The sequence below is a fragment of the Caloenas nicobarica genome, chromosome Z (assembly GCF_036013445.1).
Source record: "Caloenas nicobarica isolate bCalNic1 chromosome Z, bCalNic1.hap1, whole genome shotgun sequence".
In the NCBI taxonomy this organism is placed as follows: domain Eukaryota; kingdom Metazoa; phylum Chordata; class Aves; order Columbiformes; family Columbidae; genus Caloenas; species Caloenas nicobarica.
In genome coordinates this window covers 89835015-89857303 of record NC_088284.1, presented here as the reverse complement: position 1 = coordinate 89857303, position 22289 = coordinate 89835015, and the positions used below count along the sequence as shown (strand labels likewise).

The 22289-nt window shown below is 38.9% G+C and overlaps 1 protein-coding gene across 1 annotated transcript in view; it reads left to right on the top strand.

The window, feature by feature from the left end:
- Window positions 1–9487: 9487 nt before the first annotated feature.
- Window positions 9488–22289, top strand: part of PALMD (palmdelphin) — a 30411-nt gene continuing 17609 nt past the window's right edge. Inside the window, exons 1-3 of the mRNA XM_065656022.1 lie at window positions 9488–9822; window positions 14825–14905; window positions 20061–20191. Coding sequence (XP_065512094.1) covers window positions 9778–9822; window positions 14825–14905; window positions 20061–20191 — 257 coding nt within the window. The 5' untranslated portion in view covers window positions 9488–9777. The remainder of the gene's footprint in view (window positions 9823–14824; window positions 14906–20060; window positions 20192–22289) is intronic.

Genomic DNA, 22289 nt, shown 5'->3' with positions numbered 1-22289 from the left:
GAATGGGGGGCTAGAAGAGTTGTTTTAACTCCCAGCAGGAACCACTGAACAAACCCGTTCCAGTACCTGCACTGTCGGTTTTAATTGCTAATTTATGTATGGCAGCAAGCAACCAGCAGCGTTAGCTCAGCTCTGGACAACCCAGTCAGAGCAAGCACAGGACACCAACACAGCTCTGAACATCCCCAACACACACCTGCACTGGTTTTTCAGGACAGGTCCCAATACCACAAACTGAACATAAACAAACTAAGCTAAACATAGCTAAGAGTTGTGGTAATGAGTAGAAATTGCTCCTTTTCTGATCTATAGTGCAATTCTTAAGAATTCATGCACATATCTTAAATTTGTTTTAACCCAGCTTCAGAAAGCCATTGATCAGATCTCCCAATAAGGGGAACTTGTTTCTGAAGTAGTCTGAAGCCAAACAATTACTTCAAAAGCCTCTGTTAAGAACAGGTAACCCTCAAGACATCACTTAACTGCAGAAATTGTTCAACTTGTATTGGTGGTGGCAAGTACTCTTAAAAAACGCAAATTCATTTTTATTTTATCTCACCTACTGTATTATAACCAGTAGTCAAAACAGGAACCTGAAATCATGGCCTACCAGTATTTTTAGCTGAGATACTTACAGAACTATGAAACTAATGAAGGGCTAGGAGATTGTATAAGAAATAAGCCTATATGATTCAAAAGGCGTGAAAGTCTCTATGTATGAGCAACACATTTTAAATGAAACTGTGTCAACCACAAAATAAATTTCATACTGGTAAAAATAATCCACTCTGAATAATAAGACCTTGCCCTATGACATTTCTTAGGACTAAAGAGAGCTAAGGTCCCTCAGCTATGTTTCATCTGACATTTCCTTCTGATAGATCAGTAGGGCCCAAAAGTTTCTTCCTCTACTAGCTGGAGGTCCAAAGTGATGTTATTGAAGTTGTTTGATCTAACTTCAGCACTTCAGTTTCTGAGCTATAACATCAAACAACTCAGCAATAAATCAGTGTAAGAGTTATTGAGATCTATGGCTTAAGTTCCAAGCAATACTTAAATAAGTGGCTGTCCCCTAAGAGAATCAAGTGTTAACATGACCATATCATATATTTCATACAAGTGGAGAAAGTATTTCAATAAAAAACACTCTTGAATCTCAGCAGAAAATAAATACATGTATAAATAAATTTATTACTAACTTTTTACTGGTGTTTGAAAAAATATGTCGATACTCACCCTGACATGTTCCTTCAGCGAAAGGACAGATTACACTGTATGCTGCTCATTCCTTGGTTCTTCTCCCATTGCCGATGGTCCACTGGAAACTGAAAACACAAAGTTTGTCATACAAGTGCTGAGCAGCCATGAGATAATGACAATTTTCTCTTACAATCCTGAGCTGCATTAAGCAGAATAAGAGAACAGACCAACTAAATTAAAGGATAATAGTAGTTAACTAGAACTGCTAGGCTGTTCTTGATTTTTCCTTCAAACAGCAAAATGAATAGTGTCCAATCCAGTGATTATTACAAGAAAGAAATATGGATTAAGTTTCTAATTGAAACCCCAAGAACTGGCTTCTTGAAGTCTCTTAACTCCATTACCTGCAAGTCTGATAATACAGCTAGATTCCCCTTAGAGGAAGCCATTGTAATACTTTGTGAAATAAGAAGCTACCTGACAAGTTACTTTCCCAGATTAACACTATGCATCAAAACCCTTTTCAAAGAGTCATTTCACCTACAGGATAAATGCAATGACATTTTCAAATGTAAAAATCTTTTACTAAAATAGATGATTAAAAAGAGCATCCAGCTCCAGCCTTCACAAACCATCAGTCTCCAGGTGCATCTGGACAGTGAGAAACCTACACAAAGACTATAATGGATCTCCCAACCAACCAAAGGTCCTGCTTGCTAGGCTGAAGAAAAATTTGCAAAGAGATTCTTCAGAAATTACATCTAATTACGCAGTACCAGGAGCTGCAGATTAGCTTGGCTTTCCTGATGTCACTGGGTAAAGAACTAGTCCAGAGCTGATATGACAAGAAAAGAGCTTTTATATTCCCAAAAATATTCTTTTCATGCAACTTGTGGCCAGATTATTTTTTTGCATTATTCATGGATGGTGATAAAAATTAACCTTTGATATGCCACCACAGTGTTTGAAAGGCCTATTCAGCCTTCAGGTGGAAGAAAAAAAAAGTTTCCCCACATCGTGTTAAATAGTCTGTAAATGTAAATTTGTATTAACAGTTTAGTTTATGTAAGAGTTTACCACCACTTCCCTTTCTTCCTACTCCCCCCTCCTCTTCCACTGCTCTCTCCCCCCGCTTTGCATTTTCCAGTAGCCACAGATCCACGCTCTATCCTCTTCCTTTACCATGTTTTGGCACCCATCTGATGTGTCTGGGCAATGACTGGACTCACTAGCTCAGCAAGGGCCACCTTTTTGCTGGGTTAGATCCCTGATGCCTTAGTGAGTGGATTCAGCGAGCAGACAGACAAGTAAGCTGTGGGGACACATGTCCAGGACTGAGAGGTAAGGATGCCTCTTCTCAGTGCCCACACAGCCATTAGATCAGTCCAGATTGCTCATGTAATTTCCCCCTAGCGAATACCAAGCAAACAGTGTAATACCACTCAGAGGAGCTACTTCAGATTCAGGTGAAAAGCACGAAGTTATACTATCATCTTTCTGGTAAGACAATGTAGCTATGAAACAGGTCTGAAATCCTGACAATCAAAAATCTTACAAGAAAAATAAAGGAAACCATATCAGACCAAGTTTTTTTGTTCCTAGTTAATAATCACCACTCAAAGGTAAGGGGTTAAGGAAATATATAGTGCTATGAGAAGCAGAAGTGAAATATTCGAATCTGTTGAAAGACGTACGTTGGTGACACACTGTCACAGGCATTTGGATGACTGTTCAGCTCCAGCTGCTGGCACTGTATCGCTCGGCGCTCCTCACAGCAGGCACCAGCCATCCCGCCCGAGTCACTGTGTTATTCAGATGACCTACCCGACGCTGCAAACAAACAGGAGACGGCTGAAGTTCACAGTGCAAATGACTGACAAGTTGGGAGTTTTTCTCAGCCACTGCTTCCAAATAACAAACTCCTCAGCAAAAAAGATAGGTGTTCTTCATTGAAGAAAATAGGCCTGTACTTGCAACAAGTGTTATCTGCCATAAATAATCTTATCAGCCCTGCTAACAATAAAGGTTTGCATAATCTTATCCTGTATTTTTTCCATTAATACTTGGAAAGGTTTACGCAAAACAAATTGCATGCGAGATATTTTTTGCCTACCCACAGGGCAGGATACTGAGTATCTGGAAGCACAGGAAGGATTGCCAGGGTCTGAGGTCATCATGTTTGCACGGCAGTTTCAAGTTTCAGATAAATAGCCAAACATATGTGCTCATGGTCCTGGACCACTGTGGTGAGGTAAGCCTGAGACCGGCAAGACGGCTGAGTTCATCTAGCAGCTCACGGCTGCTGAAAAAGTCACATCTCCCAGGCAGAATTCGTTCCTTCGTACTCCCTCCTGCTACTGCTCATCTCCCTTTAAGCTCACTGGCATAGCAGAGATCATTGATTTGGGGGTTTAAGGGGTTTTTCTGTTTGTGTTTTGGTTTGGTTTGGTTTGGTTTTGATGTGTTCTTTTATTTTTTTTTTAATTGCTTTCCTGACAGATTAGCAAATTCGATTGGTTCACAGGATAGTCAGAAGAAGGAAAGTGGTTGGAACTGCAGGTGAAGAATGCAGTAATTCCTCTTTGCTCTGCTGAAAGCTATCAGATAAGGTTCATCCCATCTTGCAGAACACCAGAGCTGCGGTGTTCAGGGCAGACCTTGCTACAGGCAGAGGCTGGTTAGGCAGCTTCCCAGGGAAGCAGGGTGAGCACCCTGCCCATGCCTCGGGAAATACGAATCAGCTGATGTAACCTACACAGTTTCCATTCTTCAGCCTGCAAACAAGAGTTTGTTAATCAGGGGAACTTGCTAAATGGCTTCGCCACCTCCAGTCTTGTCCCTGCCCCTTCAGCCACCCCTCCCCAGCTCCAGAAGAAAGGTTTTCTCCTAAATAATTCCTACTTCAGGTCTGCCTTCTAGACAAATCACCTATACTTCCAAGGCTTCCACCAGCAGCACTTGTACTCAGAGAAGCCACATCTGGCACGAAGTGCTTACAAAAATACATCTGCAAGGCCCTAATTTTGCTCTGCAACCCTACTGAGGCCTATTGGACCCAACCACCACTACTGTTCTCTTTGTGTTCTCCAAGAGCATCAGAGAACAAGAATCAGAAGAGTATGTCATGGAGTTGACCTGACTATAGACAGCACAGTACCCATGTGGGTTTTGTTACTTTCCCCGGGATTTGGCTCTGGTTATGGGGTATTTGGTTTCACTTAATGGAACACAACCAAACTACACAACCACTAAAGCTGGTTCTCAGAGCCCTGCTAAAAATTCCCCCCACAGTTGGCTGGGTAGGATTTAAAACTCTGCACTATTCTTAGAAGCGTGTATCTACAGCAGTTGGAAAACACTGGGTTGTAAGCAATGCATTCCACAACATGTTTAAGGCTCTGATCCTAAGTATTTCAGAGTCTTTGTGGGTTTAAGTTTACATTAAAAACGAAAAACTAAAACAAAAACCTACACACAAAAAACTCCCACACAATCTTATCACTTATCTAGGCACCTGAACACATTCCATTAACAATCTCACATTTAATATCATCATAGTAATTACACTTCAACTATTCACTAAAGTGCTGAAGTGTGATTTCTAAATGAGAGACAGAGTTTGTTAAAGCTGCTGTGGAAAACCACAAACATTCAGAGTTTCATAAACATTTCCAAAATACACGAGGCCAAGAATTTACAAGTGTCTGGGAACATGAAAAAGGCTACAAAAACCATGTTTAACTAACCAAAAATTAATCAATAGACGTTGACAAAGTTCACCGTGTAATTTTTGAAAATATGTGCAATATCATCCGCATTTAGCACAATGGCATTTATAGCTGGGCTCCACTATGCATATGACATACACACCTACCACAGAAGAGACGGCAGAGCCTGAGCTGCATTCTAAAACTTCTCTATAATATTGGAAGATATCTGACAAGCAGATTTATTATAAAATATGATTAAAATAATAAATGCTTTTAAAACAATTGAAGGCAATGACCAACAGCTGTTTCTTCACTTTGATTTTAAAGGCTTAATATATTCGTAATTATGAATAGCAACAGGAAGGGAGTTGTACCAACTGAAACATAATAGTTCAAGGCTTTTCCTCCCAGAGATTCAGGGTGTGTCTACTCAAACAAGCAAAGCAGGTAGAATTTAGCTTCATAAAAAGTATAAAACTGAGATACTCTGCTATTGTTTTCCTTCAGTGAGAGGATCCAAGAAATTTATAAAGTTGAAAGACCTGCCTAGTAGGGAATTACTTCTTCAAAACTGGCCTTCGAGGTAAAACTTTAATCCTTCCTGAGAGCTGGCAGAGTTTTTGTTAGGAACTTCCTCTAAGAGCCTAAAAATGTACACACATTTTTTAATTTCTAATATTGTATAATTTGATGGAGAGACATGAGGCTTTTTTTCTTCTTTTTCACCCTGATTTATTACATATCTTCAGGCATACTGGCTAATATAATCTGGATTCTGACTAAAGTATAAAAGAAAGAATTTTAAATTTTATTCACCTGATAAGGGTTGGTCAATCCCACATGTTAAACATGTCATTAAAGATTTAGTGGCCAACAGAAACTGAGAGACTAGAAAGCCATAGAAGTATGAGCCACAGAAATAAAAAGCAATGAGAAAGACTCCCATAAACATGCAACACACAACTAGTCTTAGTTACATATATCCCTAGATGCAATATATAAACAAGTACCCATAAAGATACTGGGTATCTTAAATAATTCGTAATAATTTTATATATATTAAATATAGATTTGCATGTAGACATGTATATAGAATTATATTCTGAGGATAGTTTATAACTTCAGTCCTCTAGGTTATCATCAATTTAAAGCTTGTTTTCCACTTTAACAACACACATTTTTCATGAAACACCTTCCAGTTTAGATTGGAATTTGTGACTTGATGGATAGAAGAAAATACGTTCTCTATAATATGAAAGAAATCAGGTTAAAGTAAAACAAATTTAATGCAATAGGTGCTGCTTCTGGCTAGTATTCTTTCCCTGAATTTCGAACCTTTTATTTACTGAGGGCCAAGTTTTCCATCACTGAGAAGTGTAACTGTCTTCAGCTTTTTAGCCAAAAAAAAAAAAGGCGCACCAAGATGAACCCCAAAAGAGTTCTTTAGCTGGTGTATCCTAGACAAAAGCTGTTTGCTGCTTATTCTGCAACATGAACACACTGTTGACTGAAACACCTGGAAGTACTTTGCAGACTAATGGTGGAAATGGCCTTCAGCTTTGAAGGCATTAAACCAGCCCTTGAGTGAGACAAACTTGTTTCTTTTAGGAAATAACATACAGCTAAAGAGAAAGTCTTTCAAAAGAAAAAAAAAGTATAGGCTATGTTTCCAACTGATAACAATCTGACCAACTCCATTCACTTCAAACTCACTCTTTCAAATACATCTTTCTAAAAGTGAAAGCTTCTCGGTCCTTACCTTTAATGAGATGATTCTTCTTAGGAGCAATTGTTTACTACTACAATAACCTATAACTCATTGTACATGTATGAGGTTAATGATTTATTTGAAAAGAAACCCCAGTGCAACGAGTAAGAGTAGAACTGAGGATGGTTTTGTTTGTAGAGCATGGCCAGGGACTGCCGCTACAGTTCTAAAGTGACAGAACTTCTCTATGCCAGTACTCAGACTTTGCTCCAGAAATGGACAATGGAACATGCATTTCCAGCTGTGAAAATGCCTCTGTGGTTCTGCTCTAGATTTTCGTTCAAGATATTGCTGTCTTCTAAATTCCCACTCATTTTTCTTTAAGACTTCATAATGCAACTGTTTCACCTTGTGCTTTAGATTCTCATTATTACTCCTACATTAGGTACCCAGCGCAACATCGAAATGAACAAAGGAAGAAATGAAGCCAAAAAAATCCAACCTGTATGACTCATCATGTGATCCAACAAACATCTTCTGCATAACTGAGAGAATCTGTTCTGCCAAAGGGAAAATAATACAGTTGCCAGTCACAGTTTTGCTCAAACTGGCAGAATGGGCTGATAGTTTCCTCTGGATATATTTCTAGCAGGCAAATTCTGAAAAAACTTTGTTCCAAGAATCCCATGGACTGCAAACACAGCTGTTCAGATTCACTGAACTAACCTACAACACTGTGGATTGTCCTATTGGTGAAGCAGGCTTAAGGGACAGACAAAATGACAGCTGGTCCATTTCTTCTCTTGCTCATAAATCCCATTTAGAATAGGATTAAGATAGCTGGAAAACAACCTATTGACTGAACAACAAATCCCTCCTAGCAAGCGGACATATACGATTTAAACAATTTGAAACGTTAAAAGTGTGCTTTAAATACTTTCTTAATAATGGTCAGTTAAAAAGGGAACTAACAGTTTAGGAACCATCTTCAGGTTACTTCAAAATCTGGGGGTTTAGATTAGAGAAAGACATGTTAAATACTTTTATGGTCTGTAAATATGTAACATCCAAAAGTAATGTTTTTAAAAGTGCTTAAATAATTTTGGAGCATAAAGTTAGGAAAATATTTTAGAACATAAACATTTAAAGCAATGCAATCCCATTGATTCTAATTTGAACTCGAAATACTGATCTCGTTTCTCCACCCACTGAGAATGGAATCCCATTTAGAGTACAGATTCTGGACCAAAACAGACTTGCTTATTTCTGATATAATAATTTTCTGCTTTAAAGATTTTGAAGTCCACATACACACTTGAATTTTAAGATGAACTTCACAGAATATAAAGATGATCAAGTTTCCTTTTTTTTTTTTTAATATAATAAGACAGGCTATACTAGCTTATGAAAGCTGAAACAGAAAGACACTCTTTCTATTGGCTTCTGCAGCAAGAATATATTCAATTCAGTGGAGCGGTTGAACTTATTTTCAGATCCATAAACTGAATATGTTTAAATTCCCATGTAACCTGTCTCTTGATATACCTCAGTAGACTTGCCTTTGAACTTCACACTTGCTTTTATGTGGTAACTTTTTTAATTTCAGGTGCGGACTGAATGAGGCATATATTAATATTAAAAGAAAAAAAAAAAGTGTCTTCACTGGAGAATAAAACACGGGGTCTTTGCAAGTTTGAACAAAAGCTTAGGGTGGATCACAGTATAAACAAAATATGAATGCATCCTTAATCCCAATGTGGAGGGGGATAGTCCGCTTCTGTATATGGATGAGTGACGACATACTAAAAAGGTGGAAATTGAAATTAAATATTGATTCATATTGAATTATGAGGATGTAGCTTTACCAGCAAGTGTTCAATTTTGTAACCTCTTAGAATTCGCTATTAATTAGCCAGATTTGTGAACAAGATCCAGGTCACTGTACTGACATGTAAAGTAAAACCCCTCACCAAATCCTGCTGAGTTTAGTCATCTCAGTGAATTAGCAGGAAAAAAACCCAAGCTTGCTGACTGACTCTCCTCTTGGTGTCCCTACAAAGGCTTAAGTTACATGGTACTGAGGGTAACGAAGGGATTCCAGATTCACCTTACATCTTTATGCTGTTTGAATTCAGCTTTATCTTGCTTAGAATTTTTTCCACAGTTGCATTTTACTAGAGGCAGTTCCACTTGTTTTGCAAGTTTCCTAGACTGATTTTGGAAGGCTGACTCCCACTCACGTAGCTGGAAAGGTCAAAATGTTTGCCATCTCTTAAGGAGCATAATGCTGTTTTCAGCAGAAGTCCACAGTAAAAAACCCTCCGAGTCAGCTGAATGGAAATCCAGAGTGAGAGCCACTGGTATTTTAGACTCATCTTGGTAACGCTGAAATGATGATCCTGAAATCCTTACTTAGACAAAGCTTTCCCTGAGTCCTGGAGAGCTGACCAGTAATTGCACAGATTAACACTTACATTCCATGACAGACCTGACTGCTTGAAGTTTATTTCAATTTAGGTTAGCAGTTCTAAAACATTCTGCTAGCTGTGAATACAGCTCGTCTAAAAATTTAAAACGGCCATTTCAAAAAAACCCATGATATCTACAGTGCTAACATTACAGCAGGTTAAAATATAAAGGTGAAATAAGTTTCATAATAGGAATACTTAATAAGTTTAAAGCATCTGTTTATCACCAGAGGCATACACAAAGGGAACAAAGAGAAACAAGAACACAATAAAAAATTACTTCTACCATGATCCTGGAAGACTGGGGCTTGGGCATGTAACAGTTAAAGCAGCAATGGCATGCTAGCTGAGCACATTAAAACAAAGAGTTGGCAGCTTCTGAAGGAAAAGGGCTTGTGCTCCACTGTTCCAACTTGTCAGTCAACTCATGCCAGCGCTCTCCACAGCTGCCTCTTCTCCACACCCTCATTACATGTGTCTGCCTGGACTGATCTGCTCGTCTGTTGTGGGACTCCCCTAACAAGTCAAAATTTCTGCCTTCTCTTTGCTCTGGAATAGGATCAAATCACCTCAGTTTGTTTTTTGGGGTTTTTGTTTTTGTTTTGTTTTGTTTTATAGCCACACCAGGAGGCTCTTTGCTTATGGTCTCATTCTATTTTCCTTCACTACTTGTCTGTTTTTGATTTCCAGAATGGAGGAAGACGAATTGCTGAAAGAAAGATTCCAGGCCATAACAGTAAGTGCTTATAACTCCATATGTATTTTTTTTTTTTAAAAAAAGTGCTATTGCTACTGTGTGTTTTCTGCAGAATGATTTATTCCAGGAAAGAAAGAGACTTAAGTCTGCTTGAAACTGTTACTTTTTAAACTGTTACTTAATTCTGGTTTATAAACTACTGCTTTAAGACAGCAAAGTTGCCTGCACTGACTTTATTATGGGTTGTATTGCACTTTCAAACTAAATTAAAAGGCAGTGAAAGTATGTGTGCAAATCACTACCGGACAGTCTAAAATACATATTACTATCATCACAACTGAATGTTTGCCTGAAGGACAGCAGGTCAAAAGGCAGCTAGAGAATTCCAGAACAAATCAATTTTCCCATTTCACAATGAAAAAGATAAAGAGACAGAGATAAAAGATTTTGGGGTTTACCTTGTTGAATTAAATCCAAATTCTGAACTACTGATGATTCATCATAAATATTGCTGTCTGAGAAGTAAAAAAGGACAAGCCTGGATTAAGCCAATTCCTACTTGTCAGTTTTCAGAGGAGAATAAGGAAAAAAAAATACTCAGTGAAATTTATGCTGAAGACATTAGAAAACAGTTTCAGTTTCTCTTCTCAAGAGAAGTCTGATTCAAAATATTGACTGTGTTTTAAAGGAACTACTGGATTACTTTTTAAAGGAATATAAGCTGATAACAAAAATGGCTAAATCCAAGGTCTCCTCTGATATGATCTCTAGCAAAACCTATTCAGTAACAAAAGAATTAAACTGAAGCAATATTTGGCCCTTGGGAAAGCAAAACTTCAGAAGGATCACTCACTGTTACAGGCAATCTCTAAAAACAAATAATGTGAAGAAATTTCTTTTTTTTTTTTTTACACTCCTGGCATCATAGATGAGCTGTGAACCAGTCACTACTGGCTGAATAAATAGTTGACAGCCTTAAAAGATATCTTCTTGGAACAAAGATAAATGTGAGAAGGCATAACTGGAAATCTACAAGAGTTTAATACGTTGATTTTATTTTTATTGGGTTTGAATTATGATGCTTGATAAAAACCAACAGGCCCATATTTACCTGACACTTGATTAGAGCCCACAATGAGTACTTTGAAATGTTCAGAGGGTTTAGCGTATATTTGTTTGCCTAACTGTAATGGTGTTTGAACCAGATTCACAACCTGGACTTTGTCTCTGGTGTATGGGCTCAAAAGATAAGAAATGTTTTGGCTCCCCAGAGAAGTTGGGGCTTTGCAATGTTTTACACTTCCCAGTGTCTGGCAGGAGGACGGGGCAGCACCCTCGGTGGTGAGGGCTCCTATGGACATACCAGGGTTAGTGTCCTCTGGCTGCAGCTTTGCCTCCAGACAAATACTGGAGAAGTATTTTTTTAATAAACTGTGACAGTTTCCAGTGTCTTGCATTACAGGAAATAGGAAATCACATTTGGGTTCTTGCCATGACTTCATTTAATGCACTTGCTGCGTAAAAGAACTATTTGCTCTGTACTTCCATTAATTGACAGCATTTAGTTGGAACAGTGTATTTGTTGTAAAGCACTGCAGAAATAGAGTCTAAATAAGGTGAAGTTACCATCAGGTTTAAGAATCTGCAGTTCAAGCTGCCTAAGAAAACAGCGCATTAAAACTACAAGTTACTCAGTGGCTCTGGGAAGGTTTGTCCCAAGCAACACACCTGGGAATTTCAAGCGCTACCCACAAGGTGTGTGTTGTAAAGGATCCAACAAAGGACAGCACAGGGTGCTCCGAGGGGTAAACAGCTACACCTGCACTAAAACCTGCCTGGTTTCTGTTGTTAAATGCCTGGCTCCTTTACAGCATCTGGCACTCCCACTGTGGGTTTTGAAATCATTTTCATATCTTCTCCATGTAGCAAAGCAAAAAGGAAAACTCTATTATTATTTTAATATTTTGATGCTCCCACAGCTCTGAAAAGGAACCGTTTTTCTCTGTTATGCATGTTTCACCTGCTGCTGGTGCATATAGAATATAACAATCAAAAAAAAAAATCAAATGTATCCATTTTGTTAGAGAGACTGTCATATCTTAAAATACAAAACCTTTGGCATTAGCCATGGCAAACTGTGAGACAAAACAGTCAAAGAACCACCTTAGGCTTAATCTTTTCTCATCAAATCCTCCATTCTATATGGAAACAGAAATTATGGAAGACTTAAATTGCGACTGAAGTTTTTAATTATGACATTTCTGCAGTCTCATGTCAGACTAAAGTGTCCATACCTCTCTACAAGACCCCGCACTAACCAAGCGTTACCTCTGGAAAACTATATGAAAACAAAAATACATTAGCTAAACTGTTAGCTGCTCCATTGGCTTTGACAGTACATGGCATCTGCCACGGGACCAAGCAGACCAACAGTGGCATTGCTCTGGAACACTGACACAAAACAATGGATTTGGCACACAAGATCCCACAAGACACTGCTCCATAGGGGTGCTTCCCTTTCTTTCAGACAGATCCAGTTTAGAACACAAATCTTTTCTATGCTCAAAAGTCAGGAAAGATTCCAACATGTATCAGTAGGAGTGAAAATTAGGACCAAGACTCAAGTCTCACCTTGCATTGATGCACAGAGGGGAAGGGATGAAGGTGTTATTTCATAAAAGGCAAATCTTGCCCACATTAACAAGAGCATAGTAAGAGAGGATTAGAGGGCTTCTGCCAGCAACCTGATTATCTACTGGGGCAGAATATGAAGTTTAGCAGAAGTATGGATCCCTTAGCTACCTAGGAATAAACATTTAGTCCATTAGACATATAGACAAGACTTCATATGGTAAGACATTATTTGCAGACAAACCATAGCAGAATATACTGTAGAAAGTGTCCTAACAGGTTTTAAAAACTATTCTAGCAACACAAGTTCAAAAAGGTTCCTCATACATCTTCCTTGAATTTACCTTCTGGCATTACACCTTAAGCTTTCTTTGACTAGATACATAAAAGACAAACCATTTCAACCTATTTAATCTGGATAATTGTATAATGGGTGTTTATTACCAACCCATGAAATTAAAACCTGCTTGAACACCAAAGGATACAAGTGGAAAACTTTGAGAAAAAAAAAAATCCACTGTAAAAGAAACATAGTCCTCTAACAAAAGAAACAGGCAAAAGTTTCATTATTGAATAGGTTCCCTATTACACAGTTAATTTAAAATGCAGTTACTTGTGCCTTTACACTCTGATTTCTTTCTGCACAGGATTTTTGTGTACGACTTCTCATTTCAGACTGCCCAAACTCTTAGTGCCCATCTCCACTGGTACAAAAAGAACATCTAAATGGACTTAGAATATTTTTAATAGTATAAACCAAGTAAAAGTTCATTCTCTGGCTAAGACTCTTATCCAGAACTTTACTAAAGAGAAAAAGCAGTTTTCTTAATAATTGTAACAATCTGTAAACACAAGCTCTTGTCACACTTTGTTCATCTAATGATAGGTTATTTAAAGGCCATTTATACAATGAAATCAGGAATATCTCCTGATTAAAGAAGGGTGTGAAGATCAAAGACCAGATGTTATGTCTCCAAAACCAGGACTGGCCGAGTAAAATCCAGCACAGCAGCTCTTGGATAAAGTTTCTAAAAGGGACATTGCAGAAAAATTACATATTGTAGTGATCTTACATCAGTAGCTTTGTTAACTGTATTAAAGAGCATTGTCAAAACTCAAAACCACTACAGAGATGAAGGTAGCATGTACCTTGAGGCAAGATCCCTACCTGCTCTGTTTGGTGTATTAAAGAGACAAACTAACACCATCAAGTAAAAATTGTAATGTACAGATGATATTTACAGATGGCTACTGCACTTCACAGACTGCAAAAGAGATCACTGACACTCATTCTCCACAAGGCTGGGTTGTTTTCTTCTACTTCCTATCCTTCAACAAAGCGTCCCTATAGCCTCTGGCCCCACTGCTGATTTCTGATTTCCAGTAACAGTGAAGCGATTCAGCCAAGCACGCTACGGCTCTTCGCGTTTCCAAATCCCAGATTGCAGGGAAACCCTGAGAACAACTCCCAGCCTCGTGCCCAGCACGTCCTCGCTGACTTGCTGCACTCCTCAGGTGGGCTGAAAAGGCAAGTCTCTTCCTATGTTTGTGAAGAACTTAACTCCTTCCTAAACCAGAGTTCTCTGAAAACAGACTCAAAAAAAAAAAAAAACCTACGAACACAAACAACCCATCAACGACAAGAGTAATCTGTTCAAATTGAAAGAAAAGGTGGACTGTTCACCCATTTCCTTTTTTCTATCAACTGTAGCAAAAAGGACTAAGGTGGCACTATGATAGATAAGCACAACCTGAGGTCTTTCCTTTTGAAGTTCAGCAGTCATGAAAACCACCTTCGCACAGAAAAATCTTTTTTAAATTGAGCGACAACAACATATATGAAGCATATTACGTTTCTCTGTGTTCATCTTCACCTCTATGAGACTAATGAAATATATTTCTATGTCTTTATTTATTGCTGCTTATTTCCGCTATTAGCCACCAGATACATAGGCTCAGTGCTGGATTCACCAACGGCCCATTTCATTTAGTGATATATCACAGCTGCACAGTACAGACCACGCAGACTCGCTCCTCTCCTAAATGGTGTGTGGGCTGCCTTAGGAATTTTGGTCAGGACCCATTTCTAACCTCATTTTGCATGTATGATCATGCTCGAATATTATTTCTTACTGTTTTCTTCCCTACCCCCCTCAACGGTAAATTATTTCTCATTTGGATCATCACTGCTTTGTGGTCATTAACATGTCTAAATGTACTTTAGAGAAAGAGTAACGGAAACCATACCTGCATAGGACACACGAGCTGTTGCTGCTAAGGATTATGCGCTGAGCGCCATACAAGCTTTATTTGCATGGATTGACTTCATCATACTGAAGAACACTTAAACTTCTTTTTTTGCAAAAGGTAACTTCTCTGAACAAAGTTTCATTGCTCTTTTAATTTGTAGGACAAAAGAAAACTGCAAGAAGAAATTACACAGAAACGTCTAAAAGTGGAAGAAGAAAAAATGAAACACCAACATTTAAAGGTAAGTGTTGGATTTATGCAACTAAAGATAGCCTCAAGTCCTTCACCATAAATAAAGGGTTTGCATTTTGGAATGCAAATCTTCATGCATTTAAGTTGTGCTTTTACTACCAAATTTTCACAGCTTTTTGGAGTCTTGCCAGGACTCCATTAGACTTTAATAAGCATCACCCTTTGAAAAAAAAAAATTACAATCAGGAGCTAATGTTATTTGATCACTTTCATGGCACATAATGAGATCATAACCAGGAATAACTCACAGCTGAAAATTAAGCCTCACATTTCAGACTGGGTGTGTTCACTCCTTAGTTCCAGTATAGCAGCCTCACTAGGTACAGTGTGCAGCACAATCATGAGGTCTAATCACACTCTTCCGGAAAAAAAAAAAAAAGCCTATTTTTATTTGGCCATTACCTTTTATCAGCTTTTTTAATGACTCCGTGGTAAAATAATGCAGTTTCTTTGTATTTTTTAAAAACGCATAAATGCTGCAAATATTGTCCTGAAATATGGCCTGGTAAACTCAGGATTATAAAAGCAAAATTACTAAAGTACCAAAGGATCCCGCTCTGGAGACACTTGAGATTGCAGTGATTTCTACCTAATAGAACCATTCTTTAAATGTCTGTTGCAATTTGGCACTACCCATAATTTAGGGAGATAAGGTAAAATCTATGCTTCCAGAAATATGCAAGACTTGGTATTTACACACCCTTTTAGTTATGCCAGTGGATAAACAGTTTCAAAAAAGATTCTGAATACAATACCAGGAGCATGGTGTGTCTCCCTAAGCAAATGTGGGAGAAGCATATTTAAAACAGGCTCTTCTTGAAAATAGACACCTGGTCCTGGGTTTCATCCACCCTCTTTGTGTCAAGCCAAAAATGAGAAGTGATGATACACTAGTTTGCTGGGCCAGGCAAGCCAAAGCAAAAGTCTCCCGTGCTTCGGTTTTATTGGAAGGTAGTGATCATAAGGACCAGCTTGACCAACTGTGTGATGTCTTGCCTAAAAGAGAGGGGAATACCTGCTTTATGTCTTGTAACTAATGAACAGCAAACATGTGACTGCCTTCCTCCATCTCAGTATGTGGGTACATGGAGTACTGCAATTTATGCTTCAAGTTTCTATGCCTATAAATTCAGAATGACTCTTTCGCCCTTCTTTTAAGAAGGATAAACTGATCTGTTCTAGACAATCCGCTAATCCTCACTACTGCTGTGAGCAGAGTCCTAGGGCAGTTTCCTTACAGATTTAGTACATGCCTTCAGCTAACATTAATAGGTACAACAGGGTTAAAAAGTTAAGAAAACAAAAACTCACCTTGCACTTATTTTGAAGATGTTTTATGGAATTTTACAGAAGCTAAAGCACTCTTGGAAAAATATTACTGAAATGCTCTTCCTTTGGAAGAGGACAGAGGATGTGATTTGTCTTCCTGTTCTATGAAAAATCATACAGATATCATGCAGAAAAGTTTTTAAATTAAGATCAGTCATATTGCATATGGAGCAAATCGAGAATCTGTAGAGGAAATTACTCAGCAGAGGAATTAAACATGCATTTAAGTTGTATATGTATGGTGCATAAATAAATATGTACTATTAGCTATTTGGAGCGCCCAAAACAGAGACTACTTTTTCCAACTAAGTATCAAGGCAGGCACCTAGTATAAATGCAACATTACTCTATGAACACCCTCTGCCTGATGCCCTAGAAGCTTCATCATTTAACAAACATTTATGCTTCAGACTAATGCTGGGATTTTGACAGAGTCAAACAATGCAAGAATCTAGTGCAGAAATCACTTTAAAACAGATTTAGACTTCCAAGTGTTTATGCACTTCAGCAAATTTTACCAAGGGCTCATTTCCCTAGTGAGTCAGGTTGATTTCACCCATTTATACTCCTACCAGTTGTACATGGTGAAATCTGGAGCTCCACGACCTACTCAACATAACTTGCACCTGTCCCTTAGGAAACTATTGCAAGTTAGTAAATCTCACTGTCGTATAGATGTTCCTGTGAGCTGGATATCACTATCCTGTTTCTCATTTAGTCCTTCATTCCTGTTTATAACCCTTAGCAACAGGTTGATTAAAAGGTTGTTGCTTTGTTTGGGGGGATTTTTGGTTGTGGTTTTTTGTTGAAAATATTTCCTTTTTGTAAATGAGAATCTCTGCTCTGGCTTCCCAATGACTCTCTTTGCTGTCCCCAAGCTAACTGCTTACTAGGAAGAGATAGATGAGGTATCACAGCAGGTCTTAGTTATCTAGCAGAACTATACTGGAAAAGGAACATGTATTCCCTACACAGGCACCTCTACTACATGAAGCAGAGGACAAGCAAGCAAATACAGACTCTGGTGTGCACAGGGCTTCATGGAACTGCAAGGGCAGTTCCCCCCCGTTAGGGGGCTGCTAGTGAGGGTACAAGGAAAATTCCATCCTCAAGTAATTCTAGATGCACCAGCAACTAATTCTTCCTCCTACCTGGAATCCTTCTCACTGAGGCAACAAGGAAAGGACCGGAGTTGCTCGAAAAGTGTAGTCAGCACTGATTTGCATGTACTTGCCAAAAGCTTTTTCTAGTTTAGCTTATTAAGTTTTTGGTTTCTGACATGCCTGGACTCAGCGCTACGTTGTAGCTGCTGGTCACACACCTTCTTAATCCAGGAGTTAACAGTGTTGAACTATATCTTCTGTGGAAACAGCAAAAGTGATTTCTGCCTCGCCCAACATGCCATAAGGCAAAGACCCGTATCACTGGGAGAGCAAGACCCACAAACTCAAACCACCTCTGCCTTCCAGGGAAGGATGAATCTTCTAGTGTTAGTCCAGCATTGTTAAGGATTACAGTGGAGTTATACCTGGAGCACATGCAGGACATTATTAACAGAACTTGCAAAATATTGTTGCAGCACTCCTGATGCTACCACGAACTTATAAGAGTTATTCCTTTCCAGTGCTCTGGCCATTCCCAGGGTCTTATCACATCACAATGTATAAGTATCCCTTTCCCTTAACATATCAAGCCTAACGCAAAATGAAAGTGCTTTCCTATAAGTGCTCTAACACCTGCCCAACCTAGTACTGAGCTAGAGATGCTTTACAGCAGAAGGACATACCAGACAGCAGAGAGAACCTGACAGCCCTGAGACAGCTGCTCCCTCACTGACTTGTGTCAATGCCTCTGCAAAGCAGCCTTGAAACTGGCTGTTTCCAGACTATGTGGTATGTCATTCTTTCAAAAGTGGCTAAATAAATTTAAAAGATTACATGGCATTTAGTTGGGAGCAGCAGCAAACTATTCTAGGAAAAGGCAAAATAACACTATTGTGTTATGCCTGTATTTAGGGACTTTGTTTACTTGGGCCTAACCCTTTACACACATGAAGCTTTTGTTGATTTCAATGGGTGTTATCAGTTTGAGGTCTACAGTGCCAGCCACACTGCTATTCTGGAATTCCCACTGGAACTATAGATTTTTGGAGACAGCAATGCTAGACTAATTCAGGTCCAGGCAAGATTAAAATCTCACTTTTCTAGGAGCCCTAGCTGTATTAAAATCTAATCAGCTTCATTGAAAGGGAATTAATAACTGTATTCCCTCCATCTTGAGAAAACTTTATTTTGTGATCAATAAGAGTTGTGACAGTGAGACCACATGCATCTACCAGATCAGGTAAAACCATTCTATTAAAATCTTATTTTGTTGGGCCTCACTAATAACTCTATGTAAAGTATACAGTAAACAGAAAAGCGTAGGAAGCAACAGCTTAAGTGACTCGACACACAGGATGCAGCCAGGAATTCCAACTGCTGCTGCAACCAGGTTAACGCAGCCTTCTCGCCAGTGCCGGCACAGCTCTGCCTCAAAGCAGCAGTAGTCAAAATCCAATTTAATCTTTATCCACATCCTACAATTAACAAAACTATATAGGGGTGAAAAAAAAAAAAAGTAACATGGAAATCAGACAGCTCAAGGAATCTAAAGTACAAATTCATGGTTAATGAAGAAAAAAAAAGCAGCACACATACAAGGTTTTTACCCTTTTGAAGGAGATTTCTAAGGAGCCCTGACTCCTACTTCTTCCCTGAGGCAGCAACTGGATTTATATTCCCAAATTAGACTGAAGGGAATAAAAAGAGTGCAAGAAAGTTCACGTGGTTTACAGCCTCTAGCCTGCAAATATGAATTTGTCTCCATTTTTGGGTGTTTTCTTTGTTTTTGTTTGTTTGGTTTTTTACACCAGAAATAGTTTAGAGAACGCTGATGACTTTCAGATGTTACTTTTCATATTGTAAAGCAGCTATATATAGCCATATTTTTCACAATTTGAAAACACAGCTGAGAGATCCACTCACTGTACACATGCAATATACCCATTTATAAGCCCCTACAGAAAGAAGGCCACAGGCACTAAAGAGAGCAGGAGCTAAATACGTAAGCCCTGGATTGCCCCTACAACAGCAGTTCTAAATATGCAGCAGGTCTACTGAAACACTAATCAGACATCACCAACACATGCCGCAACTTTCCAGTCCCACTCTTATCCCACACATCCTCATCAGATGAAATGCAAGTTCACTACCATAATTACCCAGTTTCCTTGTAAACTCCAGAGATAGCACTGCATCACTAACTCCCTAGAGTTCTCTTCCCCCTCTATATAACCTTATTAACAGAAGCTTTTCACCTTTTACAAGCCCTCCCAGAATTTATGCAGTGCCATGACCCCAGAAATCTGGGCTATTGGAATAAAAATATAGCACTTCTGATTGGGACTTTTTGCGCAAGTTTGTAATGTGTATATTTTGATACAACTGTTTTGCTTTATTGAGGACAAACATATCAATGGATCCACTTAGGAAATATTAATCTGTTACAGGTAGCAACTGACATCCTCTACATATTTGTTGGGTAGACTAATAAAAGGGGACATTGTTCTTAATGAGGTTGGTTTTAAGTCAATCTCAAAACACAAATGCTTTTTAGTGTTTCTCTTTCAATGGCACTCACTGCTGCCAGATTGCCTTATGCTAGATACAGCACAAGAGTGTGGATCATACCTATGGCATGAAGACAAATAGAGTAAATGATTGAATAGTCTAACTTTTGAAGTGCACTTACTTGTCTGTATTTCTCCCCATCAGAAAAAGGCCTTGCGAGAAAAATGGCTCTTGGACGGCCTTAGTTCTCTAACTCCAAAAGAGCAAGAAGAAATGCAAAAGCAGAATCGGGAGGACCAACAACGGACTCATGAGCTGGAACAAGAAATTTTCAGGTAGGGTACTACCCCTGCCCTTCTGTTTGGGTTAAAATGGTCCCTCCTTAAAAGTCCTACCTTACTTTGTAAAAGACCAAAATGTCAGCAAGGGCTAAAAATACACAGTTTAATACATAGAGTAAAGCAATATTTGTTATATTTTTTGGTCTGCTAGAAGTAGAGAATACACTGTGCGAGCTTCTACGCTGTGAATTTCATCAAACTGCACAATAAATATCTTGCATAGTATTTATTTCTCTAGTTCCAGATAACCCTTTCATGCTATACTCAATAGACGGAAGCCACAGTATATGGGTGTTGCTCTGAGAAAGCAATTGATGAATCAGAATTTCAAAATAACAGTAAATAGTTTTAAAACTTCTTCAGTTTCACTAGGTCCTGCACAGCCTTTAATACCAGCCTTCTACCATAACACAGCACTTCAGAACAGTACCAGCTGCCTAGCCTCATTAGTATCACTTGCCTTATTTTCTCTTCCATGATGTTTTGTTGTCTATTCCCAGAAGTCTGTTATAGCAAAGGCCTTTTTCTATTATATCGTTTATTAGAGATATTCCTACAAATCTCATTGAATAGTGCCTCCCCACCCCATATGGCTAACACCATACTGCATAGACAGTCCCATATATGACTCCTTTATTTACTATGGACATGATTCGAGGTGCTAATTGGCTGCAATTAGCCTTTCCCAAATACCACGGGGAATACACAGGCAGCTCCCTCCCCGGGTCCAGGCATACTGACTGGTACTACCCATTAGCACGCACAGAAAAGAAGTGTTCCTGTTTCTTTAGATCCTGGAGAGGTTCATCATCCTTTAAGGCTTCTTCTATTTCAGTTCAATAGCATCTTCCTCCATACCCTCCTCTTTCTCCACTCTCCTCCTACACACACTCTTTTGGCAAAGCTGTCACCAAGATTACCTCCTCTGGTTCTCTCCCACCCACTTCTTCCCTCCTTACTCCATCTCTCCGACATAAACGATAGTTCTCTTGGCTGACAAGCAGCAGCTTAGTGCCACCTTGTCCTATAATTATGCTGACTTCTTGCTTGGAAGCACTTTTCTCCACAGAACAGCTTTTCATGTACCTCTGTGGAATTCTTTGTTGCAGTGGTAGGAGGCAGACAGTCTGCTCTAAAAACATCCCAGCGGGTTGTGATTATGAAGACACATAAGAGGGTCCCTGTGACAGCGTGACCGCCAGGAAAGAGCCGTGTGCGGCAGAGATGTCCTTTATGCCCTGAGAAATTTGGCAAAGGGAGATATTTAAAACTACTGGTTTTTTTTTTTTCTTAGATCTCAGAACCAAGTCAAGAAGCGGATTTGGTGTGTAGCTATGTTGGGTGAAGGATGCTTTTATTCACCTGACATAACCTACACTGTTTTAATTCATTTGATTACAACCAAGTAAAGAACAAGTAATGCTATTATAGCGGGGGTCTGTGAATGTCTATACCACTAAAAACGAAAGCGATTGAACTCCTGACATAGAGTGCCTTAAAAACAGTGAAATATTTTAGCAGGAAGTGCACTGTATCCCCAGCATCTAAAACAAGTCTGTCATCTCATAACATACCTTCAGGGTTCTTTGCACCTGAGTCACTGCAATTGAGCTGTCTCACAGCAGCACTGGCCACAGGTCCCTCCTGTCCTATCCCTGGGAAGACCTGGAATGCAGGATTAGGACTTACCCACAATACTAGTTCGGAGATTTTGGCAAATAGATTTGATTATCCACATACGTCATTCCCATGTCTCACAAAATCCTGGGTTTGTAACAACGGTTGCAGAGTTTTTTTGATACTGTTTTTGTTATTACTGTCCTGAATTTGTTGTTGACTCAGTGGCCTTTATTTTTATTTCCTCAGAGACCAAAACTGAACACACATAGTGAGCTTTACTTCTCTGAATATAGCCATATAAATTTTATTAATGCTAGAAAAAAGTTTATCACTATTACAAATAGTAAAACAGTAATCCAACTGGAGTTTCAAACTTGAAAAACCTCCTTTAATTCATGTAGGTAAATTAGAATCACAGAGGAATATTGCCACTGCTTTATTTCTTAATTGGATCCAAAAGTTGCAGAGGGGT